The 24,463-nt window shown below is 46.2% G+C and overlaps 1 protein-coding gene across 1 annotated transcript in view; it reads right to left on the reverse strand.

The window, feature by feature from the left end:
• Positions 1-24,463, reverse strand: part of LOC138263236 (transmembrane 9 superfamily member 2-like) — a 696,131-nt gene that overhangs the window by 284,628 nt on the left and 387,040 nt on the right. The window contains exon 11 of the mRNA XM_069212440.1: positions 8,173-8,292. Coding sequence (XP_069068541.1) covers positions 8,173-8,292 — 120 coding nt within the window. The remainder of the gene's footprint in view (positions 1-8,172; positions 8,293-24,463) is intronic.

The following is a 24,463-nucleotide window of genomic DNA, read 5'->3' on the forward strand; positions in this document are numbered from 1 at the left end:
TTTATCCAAAGGAGCAGCTTTAAAGAACCCTGCAACTCCCCGCAAGAAGCGTGAGACTTGCAACACTGCACCCGGCGACCCCGACTCGGCTGGTGGAGAACCAACACCTCAGGGAGGACCCCCGGACTACTCTACGACTGTGAGTACCAAAACCTGTCCCCCCTGAGCCCCCACAGCGCCGCCTGCAGAGGGAATCCCGAGGCTTCCCCTGACCGCGACTCTCTGAAACCTAAGTCCCGACGCCTGGAAAAGACCCTGCACCCGCAGCCCCCAGGACCTGAAGGACCGGACTTTCACTGCAGAAGTGACCCCCAGGAGTCCCTCTCCCTTGCCCAAGTGGAGGTTTCCCCGAGGAAGCCCCCCCTTGCCTGCCTGCAGCGCTGAAGAGATCCCTTGATCTCTCATTGACTTCCATTGCGAACCCGACGCTTGTTCTAACACTGCACCCGGCCGCCCCCGCGCCGCTGAGGGTGAAATTTCTGTGTGGGCTTGTGTCCCCCCCGGTGCCCTACAAAACCCCCCTGGTCTGCCCTCCGAAGACGCGGGTACTTACCTGCTGGCAGACTGGAACCGGGGCACCCCCTTCTCTCCATTGAAGCCTATGCGTTTTGGGCACCACTTTGAACTCTGCACCTGACCGGCCCTGAGCTGCTGGTGTGGTAACTTTGGGGTTGCTCTGAACCCCCAACGGTGGGCTACCTTGGACCAAGAACTGAACCCTGTAAGTGTCGTACTTACCTGGTAAAACTAACAAAAACTTACCTCCCCCAGGAACTGTGAAAATTGCACTGTGTCCACTTTTAAAATAGCTATTTGTGAATAACTTGAAAAGTATACATGCAATTGAAATGATTCAAAGTTCCTAATGTACTTACCTGCAATACCTTTCCAACAAGATATTACATGTTACATTTGAACCTGTGGTTCTTAAAATAAACTAAGAAAATATATTTTTCTATAACAAAACCTATTGGCTGGATTTGTCTCTGAGTGTGTGTACCTCATTTATTGTCTATGTGTATGTACAACAAATGCTTAACACTACTCCTTGGATAAGCCTACTGCTCGACCACACTACCACAAAATAGAGCATTAGTATTATCTCTTTTTACCACTATTTTACCTCTAAGGGGAACCCTTGGACTCTGTGCATGCTATTCCTTACTTTGAAATAGCACATACAGAGCCAACTTCCTACATTGGTGGCAGCGGTGGGATACAAGACTTTGCATTTGCTGGACTACTCAGCCAATACCTGATCACACGACAAATTCCAAAATTGTCATTAGAAATTGATTTTTGCAATTTGAAAAGTTTTCTAAATTCTTAAAAGTCCTGCTAGGGCCTTGTGTTAGTCCCTGTTAGCATTTTCTTTTAGAGTTTAAAAGTTTGGTAAAAGTTTGAATTAGATTCTAGAACTAGTTTTAGTTTCTTAAAAAGTATTCCAACTTTTAGAAGCATAATGTCTAATACAGATGTGAATGTGGTGGAACTCGACACCACACCTTACCTCCATCTACAGATGAGAGAGCTAAGGTCACTCTGTAAACTAAAGAAAATAGCAATGGGCTCCAGACCTTCCAAACTACAGCTCCAGGAGCTGCTGGCAGAGTTTGAAAGAGCCAACCCCTCTGAGGATGGCAACACAGAGGATGATGATAGTGACTTGGAGGGTGATTCCCCCCCACCAGTCCTATCTAGGGAGAACAGGGCTTCTCAAGCCCTGACTCCACAAATAATAGTCAGAGATGCTGGTTCCCTCACAGGAGGGACCAACAACTCTGAAATCACTGAGGATAACTCCAGTGAAGAGGACATCCAGTTAGCCAGGATGGCCAAAAGATTGGCTTTGGAAAGACAGATCCTAGCCATAGAAAGGGAAAGACAAGAGATGGGCCTAGGACCCATCAATGGTGGCAGCAACATAACTAGGGTCAGAGATTCTCCTGACATGTTGAAAATCCCCAAAGGGATTGTAACTAAATATGAAGATGGTGATGACATCACCAAATGGTTCACAGCTTTTGAGAGGGCTTGTGAAACCAGAAAAGTGAACAAATCTCACTGGGGTGCTCTCCTTTGGGAAATGTTCACAGGAAAGTGTAGGGATAGACTCCTCACACTCTCTAAAAAAGATGCAGAATCTTATGACCTCATGAAGGGTACCCTGATTGAGGGCTTTGGATTCTCCACTGAGGAGTATAGGATTAGATTCAGGGGGGCTCAAAAATCCTCGAGCCAGACCTGGGTTGATTATGTTGACTACTCAGTGAAAACACTGGATGGTTGGGTAACTGGAAATGAAGTGTATGACTATGTTGGGCTTTATAATTTGTTTATGAAAGAACACATTTTAAGTAACTGCTTCAATGAAAAGTTGCATCAGTATCTGGTAGACCTAGGTCCAATTTCTCCCCAAGAATTGGGAAAGAAGGCAGACCACTGGGTCAAGACTAGGGTAACCAAAACTTCCACTGGGGGTGACCAAAAGAAAGGGGTTACAAAGCCTCCCCAGGAGAAAGTGGGTGACACTAGAAACAAAGAAAAAGAGTCCCCTGTAGGCCCCCAAAAACCAGACCAGGTGGGTGGGCCCAGAGACACAACCCAAAACAAAGGTGGGTACCAGGGTAAGAGCTGGGATGCCACTAAGGCATGGTGCCATAACTGTAAACAGACAGGGCACCACACCAAGGACACTTCTTGTCCCAAAAACAAACCCCCTAGCAAAACTCCAGGGGTGACCAGTGTAGCTATTGGGGATGACTCCTCAGATGAGGAGGTCTTCATAGCCTTCAACTGGAAAAAGGGCCCAACAGGTGAGTTGGAGATTCCAGAGGGAAGTAGACACTTCCACCACCTACTGGTGAATGGAATCCCAGCCACTGCCCTGAGAGACACTTGTGCCAGTCACACTATTGTGCATGACAGGCTGGTGTTCTCAAACCAGTACATCCCAGGTGAGATGGCCAGAGTAAGAGTTAGCCCAGACAGGGTCACTGATAGGCCTGTGGCTTTTGTGCCCATAGAAGTGGGTGGGACTTTTAGCTGGAGAAGGGTGGTAGTCAGTACAGACCTCCCCCTTGATTGTCTCCTTGGAAATGACTACCCAGAGGTTAGTCAGAGCCCAAGAGAGGAACTGGTCCAGTGCCAGTCCTCTACCAAGGATTCTGGAGTGCCTGCCTCTGCAGTAAATGCAAGTAGGCCCCAGAAGAAAAAGAAAAGGAAACCGAGTAGGAAAGGTGGACAACCTTTAGCCAAGGTTCCAGCAAGCCAAGGAGATTCTGCTCCAGTAGGGGAGAACTCCAAAAGTGGCTCTGATAAAGTCCAACCTGACCCACAAGAAGTCCTGGCTAGTCAGGCAACTGTTAAGCCTGAGTGGGTGGCTCCTCAGCTAACAGAAGAAAGAGTGGAAGAAGGGTGTTTACTACAAGATGTGGTAACCCCCCACTCTAATACAGCAGACAGGCACCCTGAACCCAAAGAAGCCTGTAACTTAGCCCCTTCCCTTGTAGGTGAAGAGCTAAAGGTGTGGTTCTGGGCACTGATAGCTGTCAGTGGCCTCTGCTGGGTGTTAGCCTTTATGGCTGCACTATCCTTGGCATGGTGGTCTGACCCCATGCCAAATAGCAAGTTAGGCCCCCTGACCCTGTTGGTCATGGTGGGGTTACTCCAGCTCTGGGTAACCTCTTTGGGTAAGCTAGGGGTGACCCTGGCTAAGATAAGCAGAGGTGGATACCTCTAACCCCAAAATAGAGAGAATGGGTGAAGACATAAAAAGCACATACAAGAGGCAGTTCAGACTAGGTCCTATCACTGTGGAAGTGGGTCAGTTCCCCAGAGGGAATGACCTGAACAGGAGGATGTAAGGCAGAGTAGGCCCTGCAACAAACCAGCCTATTTCCTCTACTCTTCCTCGCCTGACAGACTAGGAAGACTCTCCCAGCTTTGGCTGAGTCTCCTGGCCTGTGGGCTGGGGGGGGCTTGTGTAAAGAAATGGCTCCCTGTTGCAGTTACCCCCCACTTTTTGCCTGATACTGATGCTGACTTGACTGAGAAGTGTGCTGGGACCCTGCTAACCAGGCCCCAGCACCAGTGTTCTTTCACCTAAAATGTACCATTGTTTCCACAATTGGCACAACCCTGGCACCTAGGTAAGTCCCTTGTAACTGGTACCCCTGGTACCAAGGGCCCTGATGCCAGGGAAGGTCTCTAAGGGCTGCAGCATGTCTTATGCCACCCTAGGGACCCCTCACTCAGCACAGACACACTGCTTGCCAGCTTGTGTGTGCTGATGGGGAGAAAATGACTAAGTCGACATGGCACTCCCCTCAGGGTGCCATGCCAACCTCCCATTGCCTGTGGCATAGGTAAGTCACCCCTCTAGTAGGCCTTACAGCCCTAAGGCAGGGTGCACTATACCACAGGTGAGGGCATATGTGCATGAGCACTATGCCCCTACAGTGTCTAAGCAAAACCTTAGACATTGTAAGTGCAGGGTAGCCATAAGAGTATATGGGCTGGGAGTCTGTCAAAAACGAACTCCACAGCTCCATAATGGCTACACTGAATACTGGGAAGTTTAGTATCAAACTTCTCAGAATAATAAACCCACACTGATGCCAGTGTTGGATTTATTAAAAAATGCACACAGAGGGCATCTTAGAGATACCCCCTGTATTTTACCCAATTGTTCAGTGCAGGACTGACTGGTCTGTGCCAGCCTGCTGCTGAGAGACGAGTGTCTGACCTCATGCGGTGAGAGCCTTTGTGCTTTCTGAGGACAGAAACAAAGCCTGCTCTGGGTGGAGGTGCTTCACACCTCCCCCCTGCAGGAACTGTAACACCTAGCAGTGAGCTTCAAAGGCTCAAGCTTCGTGTTACAATGCCCCAGGGCACTCCAGCTAGTGGAGATGCCCGCCTCCTGGACCCAGCCCCCACTTTTGGCGGCAAGTCCAGGAGAGATAATGAGAAAAACAAGGAGGAGTCACTGACCAGTCAGGACAGCCCCTAAGGTGTCCTGAGCTGAGGTGACTAACTTTTAGAAATCCTCCATCTTGCAGATGGAGGATTCCCCCAATAGGATTAGGGATGTGACGCCCTCCCCTTGGGAGGAGGCACAAAGAGGGTGTACCCACCCTCAGGGCTAGTAGCCATTGGCTACTAACCCCCCAGACCTAAACACGCCCTTAAATTTAATATTTAAGGGCTCTCCCTGAACCTAGAAATTAGATTCCTGCAACTACAAGAAGAAGGACTGCCTAGCTGAAAACCCCTGCAGAGGAAGACCAGAAGACAACAACTGCCTTGGCTCCAGAAACTCACCGGCCTGTCTCCTGCCTTCCAAAGAACTCTGCTCCAGCGACGCCTTCCAAAGGGACCAGCGACCTCTGAATCCTCTGAGGACTGCCCTGCTTCGACGACGACAAGAAACTCCCGAGGACAGCGGACCTGCTCCAAAAAGACTGCAACTTTATCCAAAGGAGCAGCTTTAAAGAACCCTGCAACTCCCCGCAAGAAGCGTGAGACTTGCAACACTGCACCCGGCGACCCCGACTCGGCTGGTGGAGGACCAACACCTCAGGAAGGACCCCCGGACTACTCTACGACTGTGAGTACCAAAACCTGTCCCCCCTGAGCCCCCACAGCGCCGCCTGCAGAGGGAATCCCGAGGCTTCCCCTGACCGCGACTCTCTGAAACCTAAGTCCCGACGCCTGGAAAAGACCCTGCACCCGCAGCCCCCAGGACCTGAAGGACCGGACTTTCACTGCAGAAGTGACCCCCAGGAGTCCCTCTCCCTTGCCCAAGTGGAGGTTTCCCCGAGGAAGCCCCCCCTTGCCTGCCTGCAGCGCTGAAGAGATCCCTTGATCTCTCATTGACTTCCATTGCGAACCCGACGCTTGTTCTAACACTGCACCCGGCCGCCCCCGCGCCGCTGAGGGTGAAATTTCTGTGTGGGCTTGTGTCCCCCCCGGTGCCCTACAAAACCCCCCTGGTCTGCCCTCCGAAGACGCGGGTACTTACCTGCTGGCAGACTGGAACCGGGGCACCCCCTTCTCTCCATTGAAGCCTATGCGTTTTGGGCACCACTTTGAACTCTGCACCTGACCGGCCCTGAGCTGCTGGTGTGGTAACTTTGGGGTTGCTCTGAACCCCCAACGGTGGGCTACCTTGGACCAAGAACTGAACCCTGTAAGTGTCGTACTTACCTGGTAAAACTAACAAAAACTTACCTCCCCCAGGAACTGTGAAAATTGCACTAAGTGTCCACTTTTAAAATAGCTATTTGTGAATAACTTGAAAAGTATACATGCAATTGAAATGATTCAAAGTTCCTAATGTACTTACCTGCAATACCTTTCCAACAAGATATTACATGTTAAATTTGAACCTGTGGTTCTTAAAATAAACTAAGAAAAGATATTTTTCTATAACAAAACCTATTGGCTGGATTTGTCTCTGAGTGTGTGTACCTCATTTATTGTCTATGTGTATGTACAACAAATGCTTAACACTACTCCTTGGATAAGCCTACTGCTCGACCACACTACCACAAAATAGAGCATTAGTATTATCTCTTTTTACCACTATTTTACCTCTAAGGGGAACCCTTGGACTCTGTGCATGCTATTCCTTACTTTGAAATAGCACATACAGAGCCAACTTCCTACATGTGTCTTTTGTAATACTTGATTGTTTGCCTTTTTTGGCCTTCAGCCGAATATAGGCATGTATGAGAAAAAGAAATCGTTGGGCATTAGAGATTTTCACTCAGCTCTTAAAAACTAGCAAATCAAGACCACATGTGATGGTGGTAGGCACATTGCCAAGATTCTTAGAGGCACTTTGGTATGCTAGGGACAAATGTCTTACAAAACAAGCACGAAATTCTATCTTTACAATGGTCATTTTTTGTGCTTACTTATAGTTCTAGAGACCAAGTGAACTTTCTTGCCAGTACACAGCCATTGCTATTAACAGTCAGATATCAATCCCATTTGTTTTGTGCACACAGATTGTATTTATGGTTATTCTATAATATTCTTGGTATTTTGTAAAGTGATGTGTACTGTGTATTTCTACAGTGTTTTAATCGATCATTTGCTTATTCTTTTCTTTTATCTAACTGTACTGTATGACCTTGGGGGAGTCCTGGATTTTATTTTTTTTAATCTTATGATATGTCTGGTTTTACTGTTTTAACCAAATTGCTTTTGTTTTCTTTTAGAAATGTATGAATTGTGTCGGTATGCTTTTATTGTATTGTTTTACCGAAATAAAGCTGAAATTGAAATTGAAATATATCCTCATGGGGCATATGGACAGGTCAATGACAATCCTTGCCACTCAAAGCAGTGAGCAGCAGGTAATAAGATTATGTCCCCTACAAGGTGAGCACAGCCTTCTGTCCTCCTGAAGGCCGAGAAGTAATTGCAACATAGGCTATTTACAGTGCATAGAAACAGGAAAAGAATTAAGTTATTGTTATTGGTCTTTCTTAACCAGTTTGGTACTATTTATTTGAAAATTTATACTTTTTTAAAGCGCGCCAGACAGCATATGTTTGGCGGACAGCATAAGTTTGGAGCAGTGATAACGTGAGAAATTGAAGAGTATATTTAACTTATTTTCTTCTATTCTGAATGCAGTTTTCATTGCAAGCACTTGCATCACCTGCAGAATCACTAGTGTAAGATTTTTTTTATCAATATAAGGAGACTTTTGTAATTTTTGTCAGCATTAATAAGACTGTCAACGCGGGAGACTCACTCGAGTTCACCTGGTAGTCGGATGCATCTTGACCCCAAGTATAAACCACTATTGATTGCTTCCTTACCTCTGGATAAAATGTTATGTTGATAATAGATGTTAATTATTTATTTATTTATTGCCCCAATTTCATGACCTGCAACGGATAAACTAAACTATGGAAGAGTTTTGCAATACACAAAACATACTAAAAGAGTAAGGCAACTTTTTTGGTGATAGAACAAAATGCCTGTTCTGTATGAAAGAAACACTAAAAACGTTTGGTGCATTGGAAACGGCAACCAAGTGGCTATTAAAAGCGTAAAGTGCTGTTCATACCTTCGCATATACAGCCAAAACACAAACTTAACTGCTATACCTTCACAGCATAATACAAGTAACTTTAAAGGGCAAACAATCCTTACTTTTGTACATTCTGGCAGACACATATCCAGCAGGAGTACCCAGTAAAACCCACAATACAACAGCACACGTCATTAAGGCTCCTCGATTTGCTGGCGAGAGAAATCCAAGGCAGGCTAAAACTGAAAGCAAAAAGATGATTTGATCAACTGTTATTTATTATTAAATTCTTGGGCAAAGTGTATTAAAATAAAACTTTCTCTGCATTGCAATATAAAACCGAGCATAACAGAAGGCATAAATCATCACGACTTTGGAATTAAAAATTCGAAATTCATTAAAAGTTCAAGGTACAGAATATATCATTATCCACTTTCACAAAACCTTAAACTGTCTGCTCCTTCACAAATAATGACATTTAAAACCTTTCCAGTAACATCGGTTCAATCACATTTACTTTAACACCTAGACGCTGGGTCATCAACATAAGGCCGCAGATGTTTCCCAAAGGGTTCCATAATTTGTTCTATTTCTTCAGGATACACATTTATATTGAGCAATAGACGAGCCCATATTGAATCATCACTCGGAGTTCCTCAGAGCCACATCATCTGGCAATATCCCTGCACGCTATCATTAAACCTAAATCACAAAGCAATTTAGTGTTTTTTGGCATCGTTCTAAATATCGAGCAGGGTAAGCTTTGCTTCATCTTCCATAGGAGTTTTGGTTACTTGGGTTAAGCAACTCCTTAAACCAACCCAGAAGGCTCCTGGGTTGGGACACATCCAGATTCTGTGATAAGTCACATATTTCACTACAGTCCTTAATGCATAAGTCCTAGGTGATCATGGCAACCTTCAACAATTAAGATGGGTGTAATAGATTATGTGCAATATCTTAATCAAGACTAGTCGTAATCTTGCACTAATCTCCGCCTCCTTGGGGAATTTTAAATCCTCTTCGCTAACAGTACTGTTTACTTCTTCCCAGGTTCACCTTTCTTCTTTTGTTTGGCCCGTTCACAGAACAGGGTGTGCTATTAATGAATGTCCTATCGATTACAGCAGCAGCTTCCTTAATCGATCCATCTAGCAACATTCTTTTATCTAGTAGGCAACAGTCCTGGACTGATGCACCTCAGGAGCACTGGTTAACTTTATGAGTGAATAGTTGAAGCACAACTTTCACAGGGATTTATAAAAGGCAATAATATGCCTGGGGGTGAAAACATTACCCTACGAACCAACTTACTGTGTGCAGAAAAAAAGCCAAAGTCCAGGCTTTTATTTTCTCCAGTTTTATATAGTGCAAACTCGACCCTAAGGTACTGAATCGCTTTACGTGAGCACTAGTTACATTACACAAGGACACATTCAGTTTTGTAGGCACGGTGAAATTACGTAATTTGTCCTGAGTCACAGGATGTTGAGCCAATAGCAAGACTCGAAACTGGTTCCCCAGCTCAAAAGTTAGGAGCTCTGACCATCCCCCCACATCCTCTACCAGTTTAAATGTTATCATATAACACCTCAACAAAATTGAAGCCAGTTAAATGCAGAGCCTGCTCGCTAAATAATTTGCTACACGCTTATTCAGTGTGCAATATGTATGTATTCTGGAAAGTGTCAATCTTAATCAAAACAGGCTGGTCAGAAGATGAGATGTGGAGAGTGGACAAACCAAGGAGGTAGTCCAGAAAACGTATGAAAGAAGGTGAACAAGGAGGAAGACCTATCATAGTGTAGAACATTTCTACATGTCCTCATGTCCTATACTATGTTTATCATGAGAATTCCATCTATCTCTACTGCGTATAATTGTTCTACAACACTGCTCTCATACTATATGGACATCTTCACCGGATGATAATCATTTGCTGCTCAAAGTGGTAAACAGCAGTCAAACTCGGATCCCTGCAAGGCCAGTGTCGCCTTACATCCTCATGAAGGCCGGTAAATTGAATAATAGCAAAAATGAGTTATTTACAACACAAAAGTACAGGAGACGAATTAAAAAAGTTATTGTTGCTTTTCTGTTTTTTGCCCGAATTTGAATCGCTACTCAAGCAAGATAAGCCAAAAGTGCAACCCAATATCAAATTATTCCCGAATTAGTTCAAACTCTAATTCAAAAGAACATTATCAACGTGTCCCTAATCTGTGAGCCCACCATATTAACTAAAGCAACCATTAAGATTCCCAGGAATGACCCCAAAGATAAAGATCTCCTCGCTGCAATATCACATTTCGGTGCCACCAGCCTTCTTGTAGAGATTCTGAGCCTGACATGTCTTCTCTTATCAGGGGTGTGGAATTTATTAAAATATCTACTTGTCCAGGGGACAGGTTGCTTCTCAAATCTACTTGTCCTGTAAAAAGATCTACTTGTCCCTTTGTTGCCATGTAGTGTGGCGACAAATTATGGCAGCAATCTCATTATGTAAGAGCTCTGATAATAGCCTCTCCGATTATGCCAGGGCTACTACCATAGTAGGGCTTGAATACTTGCAGTTTCAATCCCTACTGTAGCAATTTCCTTATTTTGCCACCTTTCTGCAGATCTGCATACTGGGGCTGGAGGAAGCAGTAAGCAATAATTCCAGGGCTGGAATGCCTTTGAGTCTGCAAACCTAATAACCTGCATGTTTTAAAGATTTTCACCAGCTTCTCTCTAATATTTTCCCATAATAAGAAAGGTTGGATATTTACTCCTGACAATGGCAGAATTAGAACTTCTTCCAGGGTTGGGAAGAAAGTGGCTGGAGGGAAAATTAACTTGCAAATGCTCAATAGATTTTCACATGAGCAAATCTACACATGCGTATTTACCCATGCTAAAATACAGTTCACAAATATTTTATAGGGGTACGACATACCATGGGTGCACTTTTGTGACTTTCTTTAAGAATTTGGGGCCACATGTAGGTAGGTTCAGATTTGCGACCTGCAAAATGCGAGTCAGAGCGACTCGCAATTTTCGAGTCGCAAATCCGAATGTAGGATGGTATCCCTGACATCATCTGTGATTCGCAAGGGCTTCACAAATGCCCACCTCATGAATAATCATGAGGTGGGTCGCAATTTGCGACCCCCTTGCGAATGGCGGCCCTCACAGGGATGGTGGCCTGCTGGAGACAGCAGACCACCATGTCTGTGACTGCTTTTTAATAAAGCAGTTTTTATTTTTTTTGTAATGCAGCCCGTTTTTCATAAAGGAAAACGAGATGCATTACAAAAACGAAAAATTAAACGTTTTCGTTTCATTGTTTACAGTGACATTCACAATGGGGAAGGGGTCCCATGGGACCCCTTCCCTTTTGCGAAAGTGTTAGCAGCCATTTGAAATGGGTGCAAACTGCGATTGGTTTGCGCACGCGTTCGCGGGCACAAAACAATCCTACATTGCACTGCGAGTCGCAATTAGGAAGGGGACACCCCTTCCTAATTGCGAGTCGCAAACCCGTTTTGCGATTCGGTAACCAGGTTACCGAATCGCAAAACTGGGTTTGTGCATCGCAATGTGCTTTTTGCACGTCGCAAACAGCGAAAGTCGCTGTTTGCGACATGCAAAAAGCTACCTACATGTGGGTCTTGGTCCCTAATTAGGTCTGGTGTTAACAAAGACATTTTGTTTTTATTAAACTTCTATTTCTCTCTCTTTCGGCTGGCTTTACTGTGAGTGATCGCATTCTGCTCTTCCACAAGGAGCATAATTGGCACACAAAGTAGTTTTGTTCAGTGTCAGGAACTACAGTGGCAATCAGTGACGTAACGAAACTGGAGGGTGCCCCTTTGCAAAGAACATGGAGGAGGCCCCTCTCCAGACTCACTCAGGGCAGGTGCTGTGCTGAAGGGGCCCCCTGGAGGGCGGCTGCAGGGCCTTTGTTATGCCACTGGTGGCAACGTGTGCTTTTAGAGTTCAAAAACGTTTTTTTTTTTTTTTGCCAGTGTTTGTTACAATGTTGAGGGCCTGGTAGCTCCCACAACAACAAAGTGTTACAAAAGCCATGTCAAAACAAGACACACATTGATGAAACTAAAAGACTTATAAAAAATATGTCAGATCGGTTGGCTTTGTCAGTGTTTGTTTATTTTCATGATTCCCATAATCGTGTTGAAAATGGTTACACTGATTTTCCATTCGAAATATTTTTGGGAAATACTAGCATGCATCAACACATTTTACTAAATGACACTTCATTTGCATCTAATCAGAGAGCATTCTGGGAGCATTATACTTAGCCTCATAGCCTAAACTTTTCAAACATGTGTATAGACGTTTTTTTTTTTTGTACTGGAACCAACGTCAGTAGTGAAGTGTGACCGTAAAACATTTATTTACAGCACTCACCCTAATAATGAAGGCTTTCAAATAATGAACCATAAATACAAGTTCGAACAGCATTATCTTTTGGAAACACATTACCTCAACTGTAGAGAGTTCCACTCTCTGTAAACAGGCAGCCAAAGGGTTTGTGCTGCAGAGGGTTGGGCCTAGTTGTCCCAAGGACAAAGTAAACATAAAAACTTGTTGTCCTTGACCCCAAACAAGATGTCCTGGGCGTCGGGCGATAGGAATTCCACATCCCTGCTTATATTATGTGTGCAGACTATGCCTTCAAAACCAGTATTTGTTCTGTTTAACCTTACCACTCCAACCAATATCACAGACAATTCAAGTCAACCTGTACAAGTACTAAGCTCTAACTCTAAGAGATGATTTTATTAATATTTTACTGTGAACATTTTAACAAATATTTCTTTGTGTGTCGTCAAGCTTAATTTAAGACTAAGGCTTGTAACCTAATAATTTTAACATTCATTATTTAGGGCTCACAGCTGCAAGTGCAGTCTTTCTACTGTATGATTTGGGGGTGGTAGCACATGATGGGGCTGTGAAACAGTTGAAGTGCACTGCTACTTGCATGTGCACACAAAGCCAACAATGAACAATTACAGAGTGCACGGCCTGGAAGGCAAGGTATGTAAAGGGATCACCTCTTGAAATAAGAAAATCTACTCCATTATCTGAAAGATGGCTTATATTGTAATTGAGACACACACCAATACATTTTCAGGATTTGCCTTCTTAGCAGAATTACTTTTGTGAGGAGATCTACCAGTACCTAAACAGCATACCCACTGGAAGCTGGACTGAAATCATCACATTTGTTCCACATATTTACAAACGACAGCCAGCATGGATAAGGCCCTAAGCTGAGAACTCAGAACCTTCTAGCAGTTATATTTCGTTTCAAGCTGTACAATGTGTATTAATGCACATCTCGATTTGTACATTGTTGGACTTGGCCCTCTCTGAAGGGTCATCCCCAAACCTTTTACCTTCACCCCTCCTATTTTTTTTTAACTTGTTTTTGTTGCCATTTAGGACTCTGTGCACTTTACCACTGCTAAACAGTATTAAAGTGCTCGTGTTCACTAATTCAAACATGGTAACATTGGCGTATACCCAACTGCCACATTTATTTTACTTGCAAGTACCTAGAAAAGGGGTGCTACATATACCCAGGATCTGCAAATTAAATGGTACTAGTAGGCCTGCAGCACTTTTTGCACCACCCAAACAGTCCTTTAAAAACATGTCTCTGGCCTACAACTGCAGACTGTGTACAATTCTAAACTGCATTTTCAACCTGCCCAAATAAAGCTTTTGCTAGGCCTAAACCTTCCTTTATAATACATATTGGCAATCTCTAGGGGAGGTCTTAAACAGGCCTTAGGCAGGGAAGCCGAGTTGGCGGGCTCGTCTGTGGTAGAGTAAGTGTAGTGGGATGCAAACCAGGTCCCTATCAGGAGTGTGTCAGTGATCTTCCCCCTGCCTTATCTACCAACCTGCACATTGATCAATGTCCCTTGGCGAGTGAGCATAGGTGGTAGATAACTTTTCTAGCGTTATCTCCCCAGTGGTAGATTTGGCTCTACATCGAAAGACATGGGTCATCTAGGAGTGTCTGTGTAATTAGGGATTGGGTCTGTGTATTGTTTCTAAGGACGACCGCTTCCAGGGACCCCATATAATGAATTGCCATTTCCCTGCCCTGCATGTCGGGGTGATAGATGCGCCATGCTACACTCAGTGCCATATTGCCTAGAAAGGTTGACAACTGTGGGTCAGGGAGCAGCCAAAACCGTTGATCTAGCAAAAGCTGCATTAAAGTTACCCTCCTAGAACCCATAACACTGGGGCAAGATTCAGCAAGACCTCCCGCAATCTGCAGAGGAGTTCGGTTGATAATGGGGGCAGATCGTATACACTAAGGAAAGGGATCTGTTGGCCATAAAGTTGGCCAGAGACTGCTATATAACTACCCCAGTCAGCTCTGCTGACTGGTTGTTTGAAAGGGAACAGTAAAATTAAGCATGCGTGCGTTGTTTAATCATGATTCAAATTCCTTTCTCTTCAGGGGGTGATATATTTGCCCAATGTTATTTAAAAAAGTTATCTGTTCTATAAATTATGCTTTGAATTTTTTATATTTAGCCCTACTGATAGTTTGCTACTAGGACTGTTGACATTTTGTAATGCAATTGTATAATTGTGAATGTCTGCTTTTCTGTGGAAAAAGCATTTTTAATCAAAAACAAAAGGGGTGTGGTCTGGACGCCGAAGAGAGTGGACGCAACTCACTAAGCTCCGCTAGCTACACCACCCTCTCACCTGTCCTAGACAGCAGCCTGCTGCCTGATTAAGTAACCCCGATGGGGGTGACAATGGGGCGATATAGAACAGACTCCCTGACTGGCGATCGGCCATGAACAACAGGGCATTCACCGTCTGCTCTGTGGTGCGCCTTTGCGTCGATAGTGGGGCCACAACCAATGGCGACCAAAGAGTCTGAGGCAAAGTCAGTTGCAGACCCTGAAGGAGAATGGAATCTGCTTGGCACGTGGCCCCCAGATACCTGTTGGGAAGCTGAGAGGTGTATAGGAGGAGCGCTGTCCGGGGATGTGACGATACAGCCGGTGGAGTGACCAACGGCATTATTGAAGAGTGGGGGTGAGTCCAGCCCTGGCATGACAAGTAGAGGCAGCAGTTGGGGTGGCCCTGTGAGTGCGGGCAGTGTGGCCAGGATAAGGAGCCTCGAGTCCAGTGGCAGTCTTCGGATGGGAATATCCAGGGGACAGCCTGGCGCTCGGCGTTCCTGAGGGGCAGAGCAGAGGGAGCCAGCACACCCTAGAGGAGCAGAACAGGCTTTTGGTCTGTTGCTGCTCCCCCAATCCCCAGTCAGAGGAATTGAGAGGTGGGGGTAGGGTTTGAGAGGACAGTGAACGGCACAGATGGTGAGAGCGGAAACAAAGGGTTGCACTGAGCGAGCCATTTCACGATGAATGGGGTCCCAGACATAACCTCTCTCAGCTCAACCATGTGGTCCTTCCTATGACCCCTCCTGACCCACTTGGTATCCCTTAGATGCCCCCTCCCCTTCTTAGGAATATGATGGAGCCTTTATTGAGATTGCTGATTTTCGTGGCTACCAGGCTGCTCCTCCTTGCTACCAGTGGGCGGCCCATGTGGCCCCCGGGCTGCAAGTGCAATGGCCGCCCGCCGCTAACCCTCTGGTGGCCCCCCCATGCCTGTTCCATTCAAGCCCCTGCCGTAAGGCATCCCAGGGACCCTGTCGGAGCAGGTCTCTTTTTTGACTATCATGCTTCTGGCTGACCAAGTCATTCTCCGCCTCCTCTTCCCTACTCTACCCTGCAGCTGCAACGCTCCAATCCTGTGGTGTGGGTGGGACAAAGCCGCAGGTCTCCAATGTGGAGTAAGGTTTCAGGCTCCCCCATTTATCTAATGATTGGTGGCTTTGAAGAACACCCACCAATCATACAGGGCCCTTTTCCCTCATTTGCTGCTTCCTGTCCCCGCCATAGGGAGGTGCTAAGTGAGGGCCTCAATCTGAGACGCCTTGTGGACTGGCCTGCTTCTGAATCCCTCATGTATGTGCAAGGGACTTCCAGCTCAATCATGTGGTCTGTCCCATCACCCCTCCTTTGCCACTTGGTATCCCTTAGATGCCCCCCCTTCACTTCCCTTCTTAGGAATACAAGGTAGCCTTTAATGGGATTGCTGATGGCCACAGTTTTACATTTTAGCATTTTAGTGACATTACACGGTACTTCAACATCGCATCTAGTTGCTCTTGTATGTTTGCCCAACCTACTTGTGGCCCTTGATCCAGCACTGCCTCCTCTCCAAGAACTGGCCTCCCTGGTCAGCTCTTCCATTGTTTCACAGTTATCAGGCTTCCCATCAGGAGGAAGCCTAGCCTTGGCCAGGGCCATTATGAGGACTGCTATGAAGTGAAATCAACTGGGGTTGGACCCATCTTTGTGACTGAAAACCAGTGCTCCCTTTTGGACCCTAATGAACATGTATGCCTGCATGCTGCACACTGGGCAAAGCGTATCATCGTATAGGCAGTTCAACCTCAAATATTTCCCAACTGATCGGTTTTTGACCCCCCACAAGCAGATTGTCATATGACCGCTGCTCAGGTAGATGCCCTCCCCTTGCAGACACTTATTGCCAGGATCACCTTTGGATGGAGTAAATCTTACTAATCCAATATGCTCCAAAGAAGGCCAACATGAAAGCTGTCCTAAACATTACTTGTTCAAACTGCATATTTGGGGTAATATAGCCAGCAGTTTAACCAGAGCTGAGAAGTCCAGCGGCCTACGTTGAAACTGTTGTCTTGGCTGCAACTTGGCCCACACTTTCATGGCTGCCTTTGAGTAGAAGGATTTGGTGGCGTCTTTCCTTGAGCCTAACTTTGCGTAGTACGACACTGCAGAGACATGTGCTTGCATCCAGGTTTTGGTTTTTCCCTCCTTAAAGGCACAGGCAACAAATACTTGTACATCCTTCTCAGTGACTGACCCCCATCCTGGTGTGGCTGTCATCCCTTGAAACACCTCCCACCACTTAAGGTAATGTATTGCAGTCTTGCTGGCCAATGCGTTGTTCACAAGCACGGTCAGGTCAGGTCGACCAGTTCCCACAGCCTCCTGGGAATCGGGGTTATGACTGGATCCGTGTGGGGAGCCAACTTATTGAAACGCTGCCTCTGAAAATGAGATAGAGCCTCAACCACTGTGTTCTCGCATCCCAAGATGTGCCTAGCCCTCACCGCTATTTTATCCTTATGCTGACACTCCACCAAATGGTGCAAAAGATGTGCTCTCATTGGGCAACGTGATGTGCCCAGATTCAAGGCCTGGACCACCCCATGATTATCTGACCATATTGTGAGTCGTCTGTTTGTCAGCCTGTCATCCCATATGGAGAATGCTACGGCTATAGGAAAAATGTCTCTAAGAGGGTTATGTTCTTCATCATCCCATCCCTGCGCCAGGCCAGAGGGCTACTGTCCAGACCGTATCCATGATCGCCCCAAACCCTTCGCCTCCGTGGCATCAGTAAATAGATCCAGTTGCTTTGACGACATTCAGGGTTCTCTCCATATGACTGTCCCATTAAAGCCACTCAAGAACTTGAGTCACAGGGTCCTGTCATCTCTAACCCCTTGTGTGATCCTCACCCTTTGATGTTTCTTGGTCAAGCTGCGAGTCTCCAATGTGGAGTGAGCGTTCAGGCTCCCCCATTTATCTCAGGTTGGTGACCCATGATTGGTAGCTTTGAAGGACACCCACCAATCATACAGGGCCCTTTTCCCGAGCTTGCAGCTTCCGTCTTCACCCTAGGGAGGCGTTATGTGCGGGCCTCAATCTAGTCCACCTTGTGGACTGGCCCACTTCCGTAGGCATTGATGTTCCCCCCCACCCAAACAGTCAGGAGATGAGTCCTGGGTGTGATACTGGCAAGCTGGCAAAAATAGATCTGGGAGTGAATTGGAAGTGTCAGGGAGCAGCATAGGTAAGACGTTACAAAACACATCACAGCTGCGAACACTCCAGGGACTCCCACACATGCCAATACTGCTAAAATACACCTGTAGAGGAGCCTGGGGAAAGACAAACAGGCACTGTCCTGGACGCATAGACAAATGTACAAATCCCGCATGGGCCCAGAGGTTGACTTACCAGACCAGCATCCAAGCCCTCCCCCAAATCGCCGGTCACGATATGCCAAGCTATTCATGACTCCAGAGCCTCCCTGCAGTGAAAAGATTGGAGAACGTAGTGTCAAATACTCTCTCTTCAGGCAAGACTTGCAAAATACGGTTGACAGGATCACCAGCACAAAGCTCCGTATATCTGAAACAGACGATATGGTCCGTGAGCTATAGGGGAATGTTACGCTGTTACTGAAAAGAATGCAACTACTCAAGCATTGAGTGGTGGATACCGAAGGGCATTCACACTGAAATAACATCCGGCTGGTGGAGCTCCCAGAAGGAGTCAAGGGACCCAACCCCACAGACTTTGTTACCCGGTGGCTGCATTCCAGGGTGCCATCACACATTCTGTCATGTTTCCTCATGGAACGGGCTCATAGATCCTTGGTGCCCCAGCCCCTGACTCCCCCCAACCTCCAACAACGATAATATCACACCTCTTCCATTATGCTGACAGGGATGCTATCTTCAAGTTCGCATGGAAGAGAGTCCATTCTTGCCGACCTCTCACATCGTGTTGTTCCTAGAGTAAATGATACAGGTGCAACAGCAACACCACTCTTTCCTCAGGGTTAAACAGATGTTGCAGGCTATAGTGCAATACATGCTTCTCTTTACAGCTTGAAAGGTCATATTTTCCGGCAAGACCATCTTCTTTGTCAGTCCAGAAATTGCGTGGTAATGAATGGAGAAGCATTCTGCCTGGAGAAGGTGAGACTCAGACAAAGAGGAACGACCATTGCTGGGTGGACGACCTGGTACATGGTTGCAGCTGCCTCTCAGAAGCCAGAGAAATAAATTACACCACCGGTCGGTAGAGGGGGTGGTTGGAGACCCAGGCCGCTGTGGGCTGTTCTCCCATACCAAAGTACTAGCAACAGCAGGGTCGGACAGTCACTGAGACATTGGTGCATCAAGGCCCAGCTGGTTCCTGTAGTGGAAACTCCTTATCTGCAGACTGCTAGCACTTATCTTATCTGGGAGCAGCCTGTCCTGACAGTTTGACATTTTAATTGTTAATGGGTTGTTTTCAGGGAGATGTAGGGGAATTAAAGAGTAGAGGCAAGTTCAGAGTTCAAATGCCCAGCTGGCAGTTGTCCCTACCACCCTTCACAACAGATATTCCACGATTTAGAAGTATTAGGAGGGTGGGTTTAAACATACAGTACAATGTATTTTTACCGTACAGGACCAGTTCAGCAGGTCCACCTACTGACACAAAGTCAGTACTTGCCAGTGCTCAAGTAATGAAAGCCCATTACCCATGCCACCCCCCATGCCAACCTGGGGATCTTTCCTCCATGAGTGGAGCTGACTTTGGCTCCAGGCCTGGAACTTGAATGGAAATCATCGCATTGTGATATATACAGTGCATGATGACTCTCACTTTAGTTGAAAGTCTTTAGGAATAACCAATGTTGGATCAACCAGTGCGGTGTATTTCTGAACACCTGTTTTAGGATATCTCTCATTCTTCAGTATAGTAAGGCTTTAAATTTGGGGATGTATCTTCAGTGGCGGCCGGCAGCTTTAGGAGGGAGGAGGGGGGCGGGCGGGGCACAGACACACACACACACACACACATTCTTTCACACACATCCATTAACAACACTCATACCATTCAAACATGCATGCACGCACCAAACATTCATTTTAAAACATCACACACACTTATTCTTTCACACACGCACGCACATCCATTAACATTCATACCATTCAAACATGCATGCACGCACCAAACATTCAATTTGAAACATCACACACATACACACACTTACCTTCGGCCTCCAGGTCCCAGGAGGGTTGGGACGGTTGCCTTCCCTCATTGGCTGACCTTACGTCAGCCAATGAGGGAAGGCAGCAGTCCAAGCCTCGTCACAGAGTGGGATGGGGTCAGTGAGACTGCTGACCCCACCCCACTCTGTGACGAAGTGTCACTGATTGACACTCGCCCTGGGCACTTCAGGGCTTAAGCTGAAGCGCCCAGGGAGAGTGTCAATTGATGACACTTTCCTCGTCACCCAGGGGAGGGCCTTGAGGCACCTTTGCTGGGCCGAGGAGGTCACGCCCTTAGGAGCTGTGATCTCCTCAGCCCAGCAAAGTTCAGCTCAGGCAGCCAGGAGTCTGCGCAAATCGCGCATGTCTGCTCCTGGCTGCCTGACCTGAACATGAAGAGTGTCTGTCAGGCTGACCTTTGTTCAGCCTGACAGACACTCTTCATGGGGGGCAAAAGGAGGGGGGGCGTTGCCCCTCCGCCCTAAAGGACGGGCCACCACTGCGTATCTTATCATGCACTGCATTTACCGCAGAGCACCTTGGCAACTTGTGTTCTGGTATGCCAAGCAGTGCCCCTGTTGTACTGTAATCAAAGATTGCTCACACAAATTTCTGATAAGACGTTCATTTCATCAGAGGCAACCTAAGAGACAGCCAGAGCCAGACAGTCTGCAACCGAACTGCCTTATCCTCAAACTTATCACAACCAACCCACCCCCAAAAACCTCCTCCTTTTTAATTGCCTCCTTATTCATTTGATGGGCTGACGAGATAATTCGAATAGACCTGAACTCTGGAAGTAGTGCAGAAAAATGAGAAGACTGAGAGCATTGTCAGCACTCCCAAATTTAAAGTGTTATTCTCTAGTGAAGACAAATATCCGGAAACCCTTGTTTAGAGTTATACCTCTAAAAGCTTTAGTCCTCCTAGCTTGTGTGCCACTACTGAAGTCCGGATGTAAAATAACTTGCTGCCACGGAAGTCATGTTTGAGTGCTGCCACCTTCGCGAGTATATGCTTATGCCATTTGTGAGGGGAGAGAATACTGGCACCTACGTTTGTTGCATTTGGGAAGACAGAGCACCGGGAAGACAATCTGAATGCCTCCCCACTGTCTCCACCTCATTGCACAAATCTGGACGCTACAGAAGGGGTTCATCACATCCCTATCTGTATCCCCAGGGGGAAATGGCAAGGAACCCCAAAACACACGTTAGCTGCACTAATAAGGTTTCCACATGTTTCTAATGTGCTAACTGCAGCTAATGGTACCTGAGATATAGTTTACTGAAACTCTCGAAGTGTGCAAGCCCCACTTCACACTGTCCACTCCCCAAAACTTGCTCCTTCAAGTCATTCAGCGCCAGGGCTTCTACCCTCGACACTGGCGTCTCTCCCTGTAACCGTCTATCCAATGCTCTTCACGCCGTCCATGTCTCCACTGCCTTCCAGGTCTCCTTTTAAAGTCTCATAGTTTCTCAAAATGGTTTTAGACATCACCATAGCGTTTAGACTCTCCAATAGGTCATCAATGCCAGTCTCCCCTAACGTGCCATACTACCCTAATTGAGAGTGGCTAAAAGGAGTCATTACCCCTTGCTTCGTTTTCATCCTTCACAGTGCCTGTACCTGCGTTGCAGCCCTCCGTCACCCTGTGGCAGGTTTCCTCAGGTGTGCTGCCGCCTGCCACAGCCTTCCAGAAGCACTTCCCAGCGCACACCTCCTGTTCACAGTGGATTCTCCCATCACCACCAGTGTCCAACCGTCACCATCAACAAGAATTCTACCAGAGTGTCAGGATGCCTATCATACTTAAGGGCCAGCTCAGTGGGGTCCTCCAATTGATCGCTCTTCTCCGCACAGCTACGGGGCCTTCAGAAACTGCTGGCATCGTCCATCCACACCCGGATCTGCGACTCGCAGCGAGTCACAGCACAGCTATTGCCCAGCACAGCCTGGAAGAAAACGAGATGCTCAAAGAGCTAACTGAAGCGCTGCGATGTTGTTCAACAGGCTCCGCTCCACCAACTTCAGAGACTGAACACAAATTCCCAAAGTGAGCATAATAAAACTGGGGACGGTAGAGGAGCTTCAACACTCCATAAAACAACCTACAGAAAACCAGAAATCTTAGGTGCTAGGACATGCCAGCCTTTGCTAACATTCGTGCAAAAGAAAATAATAATAATAAAGTAATAATATAGTAACAATGTGCGAGGGAGGGATATTTACAATTCCGTGTGAGCGATATAGCGGGGATTCACACTAGCAGAAGGAACGGAAACGGCATTATCATCAAATGGACAGTATTAGTCAATTAAGAAGAAATAAAGTTACGCCTATGCATTGATCCTGGAGCACGTTTAAACATAATATCTAAACTTTGTAATACACTAAGACCAGTTTTTAATTAGAACACTTTATAGCAGCACGTGCTAGCTACATTGGCCAAATTTCGTTTATTCAGCTAACAAAAAAAGCAGCAAGTTAAATTAAACAAAATACACTACTGCAAAAAAAAAAAAAAACTAGAAACACTATTCCCAAACCTTAGAAAGATAGAAAAGATGGGTAATGTACTCAGATAAGCTAAAGCGTGCAGAGTTGAGCCACTTCCAATGCCCCTTTATAGCAAGCTTCCGGACAAGGGGCTTAAGACAGGCTCCTGTAACCCCTGCGATAGAGAGGGACCCCCGAACTGTTCAAAATGTCGTCAGAATGTACTCTAGAGAGAGACAGAATAAACATGGGGATTTTGCTTTCCAAAGTAAAAGTAAAAAATGTGTATAAAATTAGAACCTTATTGTTATATATTGTTTTACTTTTAGTGCTTTGAATTCATTTACAAAATGAAGCACTATTTAAACGGAAAGAGTAAGAAAAGTTGCATTCTAACAACAGGGGCCACATTTAGCAACACTTTGCACCGGTGCAAAGTAAAAAAAGCGACGAAGTGTTCATAAACTATGTATTTCCCAGCACTGGAAAGCTGCTTAAAAAGTAACACAAATAGATCAATGCCTCAAGGCGGCATTCTCACTCTACCACCCTTGGTTTTTCAACAAAGCCCTGTGTAGAATGGAGCCTAAACTTGAGCCTGCGATTTGGAAGAGAACGGCAGGGCCATCTCTCAATTTAATTGCTGTCCTGCATTGCAGGAAACAGTCATGAATCTACCCTTTACTTTCCAGTGCACAACTCGTTTTCACTAAAAAGATTCCTAAAAATAATACTAAGTATCACTTTGAGCTGCTTTGGCTTTAGTTTGTGTCAAGGGGTTGTCCCACATGGGCGTTCCATCTCAAACACCAATCTTTTTGACTAAAAGGCCTCTCTACTACCAGCTTTGTACCAAAACATAATTATACCTCATCGAGGCAAGCACCAAGTAGAGATGTTTTTATTTCTCTGAAATTTTCAAACTTTGCATTTGTACTGCACTGTACAGCAGACATACAAAGTGGTGAAAGTGTATGTTAGTCTAAACATAGGCCCACATTTACTAACATTTTGCGTCATGGGTGCGCCACTTTTCTGATGCAGCCACAAAGGAAAATGTATTTTGGAATTTATAAAGCCATGCAAAGAGTGGTTTTGTAAAAAAAAAAAAAAAAAAAATGCATCTTAAGGCAGCAAATATACACAGCGCTTTGGAGGTATTACTTGGGTGAAGCATGGTTGTTCCTTTGCATCCACCCATGTATTTTGACGCAAACCCAGATAGCTGAAGTCTGTAAATCTGGGTTTGAACCAAAATTGTGTGACTCTTAGGTTGTCATAATAAGGAGAAATATCTTCATTGATCTTAGTTACTTGCATTCTGCAGCACACACAGAGAAATAAGCCTATAAGAATAGATTTTGTTCAGGAAGATATCTCTTGCTGGTCAAAACACAGGCATCCGTGCGTCATGGCGCAAAGATGCCTGCATTGGTGCTAGGCTACTGTAAGTGCACCAGCAGGAGAGATCAAAAGTGCACCATATGTCAGTAAATATGGTAAATTTCTGCTTTCCCCCTATTTATGCAACACAAAACAGCAAGTTCCTTTGCTATGTTGCGTGAAAGTTTAGTAAATCTGAGCAATAGGAGGTGGCTTTGGGCGTCAAGATGTTGGTCGCACTCAAGAGTGCTCTGGACCCCTCCATCATCCGCCCGAAGTTACTGCGGTCTACCGATTTGATGGCGCCGTACCAACTGCCCCCGCGGGTCCCCTGATCTTTGGGGAGCCTGTCGTGGCGAGTGGTGGTGAAAAGTAAGTCCTGTGCACACGACGTGGCCCGATCGGCCTGAACATCAAAATGGCTGCCGGAGCCGGGCTGCCTCGGCGGAGCCGACGCTGAGCCGGCGGCCCCCTGACGCGACCACCTTGGACCGGGGGCGCCGCGAGGGACCTGGGAGGAGCCAGGGCCACGCTCCGGGTCGCGGGCCCCCGTGGACTGGGGCGGCGGCACGGCCTTGGCTCCTGGCGGGCTGGGC

This window comes from Pleurodeles waltl, chromosome 2_1 (genome assembly GCF_031143425.1).
Source record: "Pleurodeles waltl isolate 20211129_DDA chromosome 2_1, aPleWal1.hap1.20221129, whole genome shotgun sequence".
NCBI classification, from domain to species: Eukaryota; Metazoa; Chordata; class Amphibia; order Caudata; family Salamandridae; genus Pleurodeles; species Pleurodeles waltl.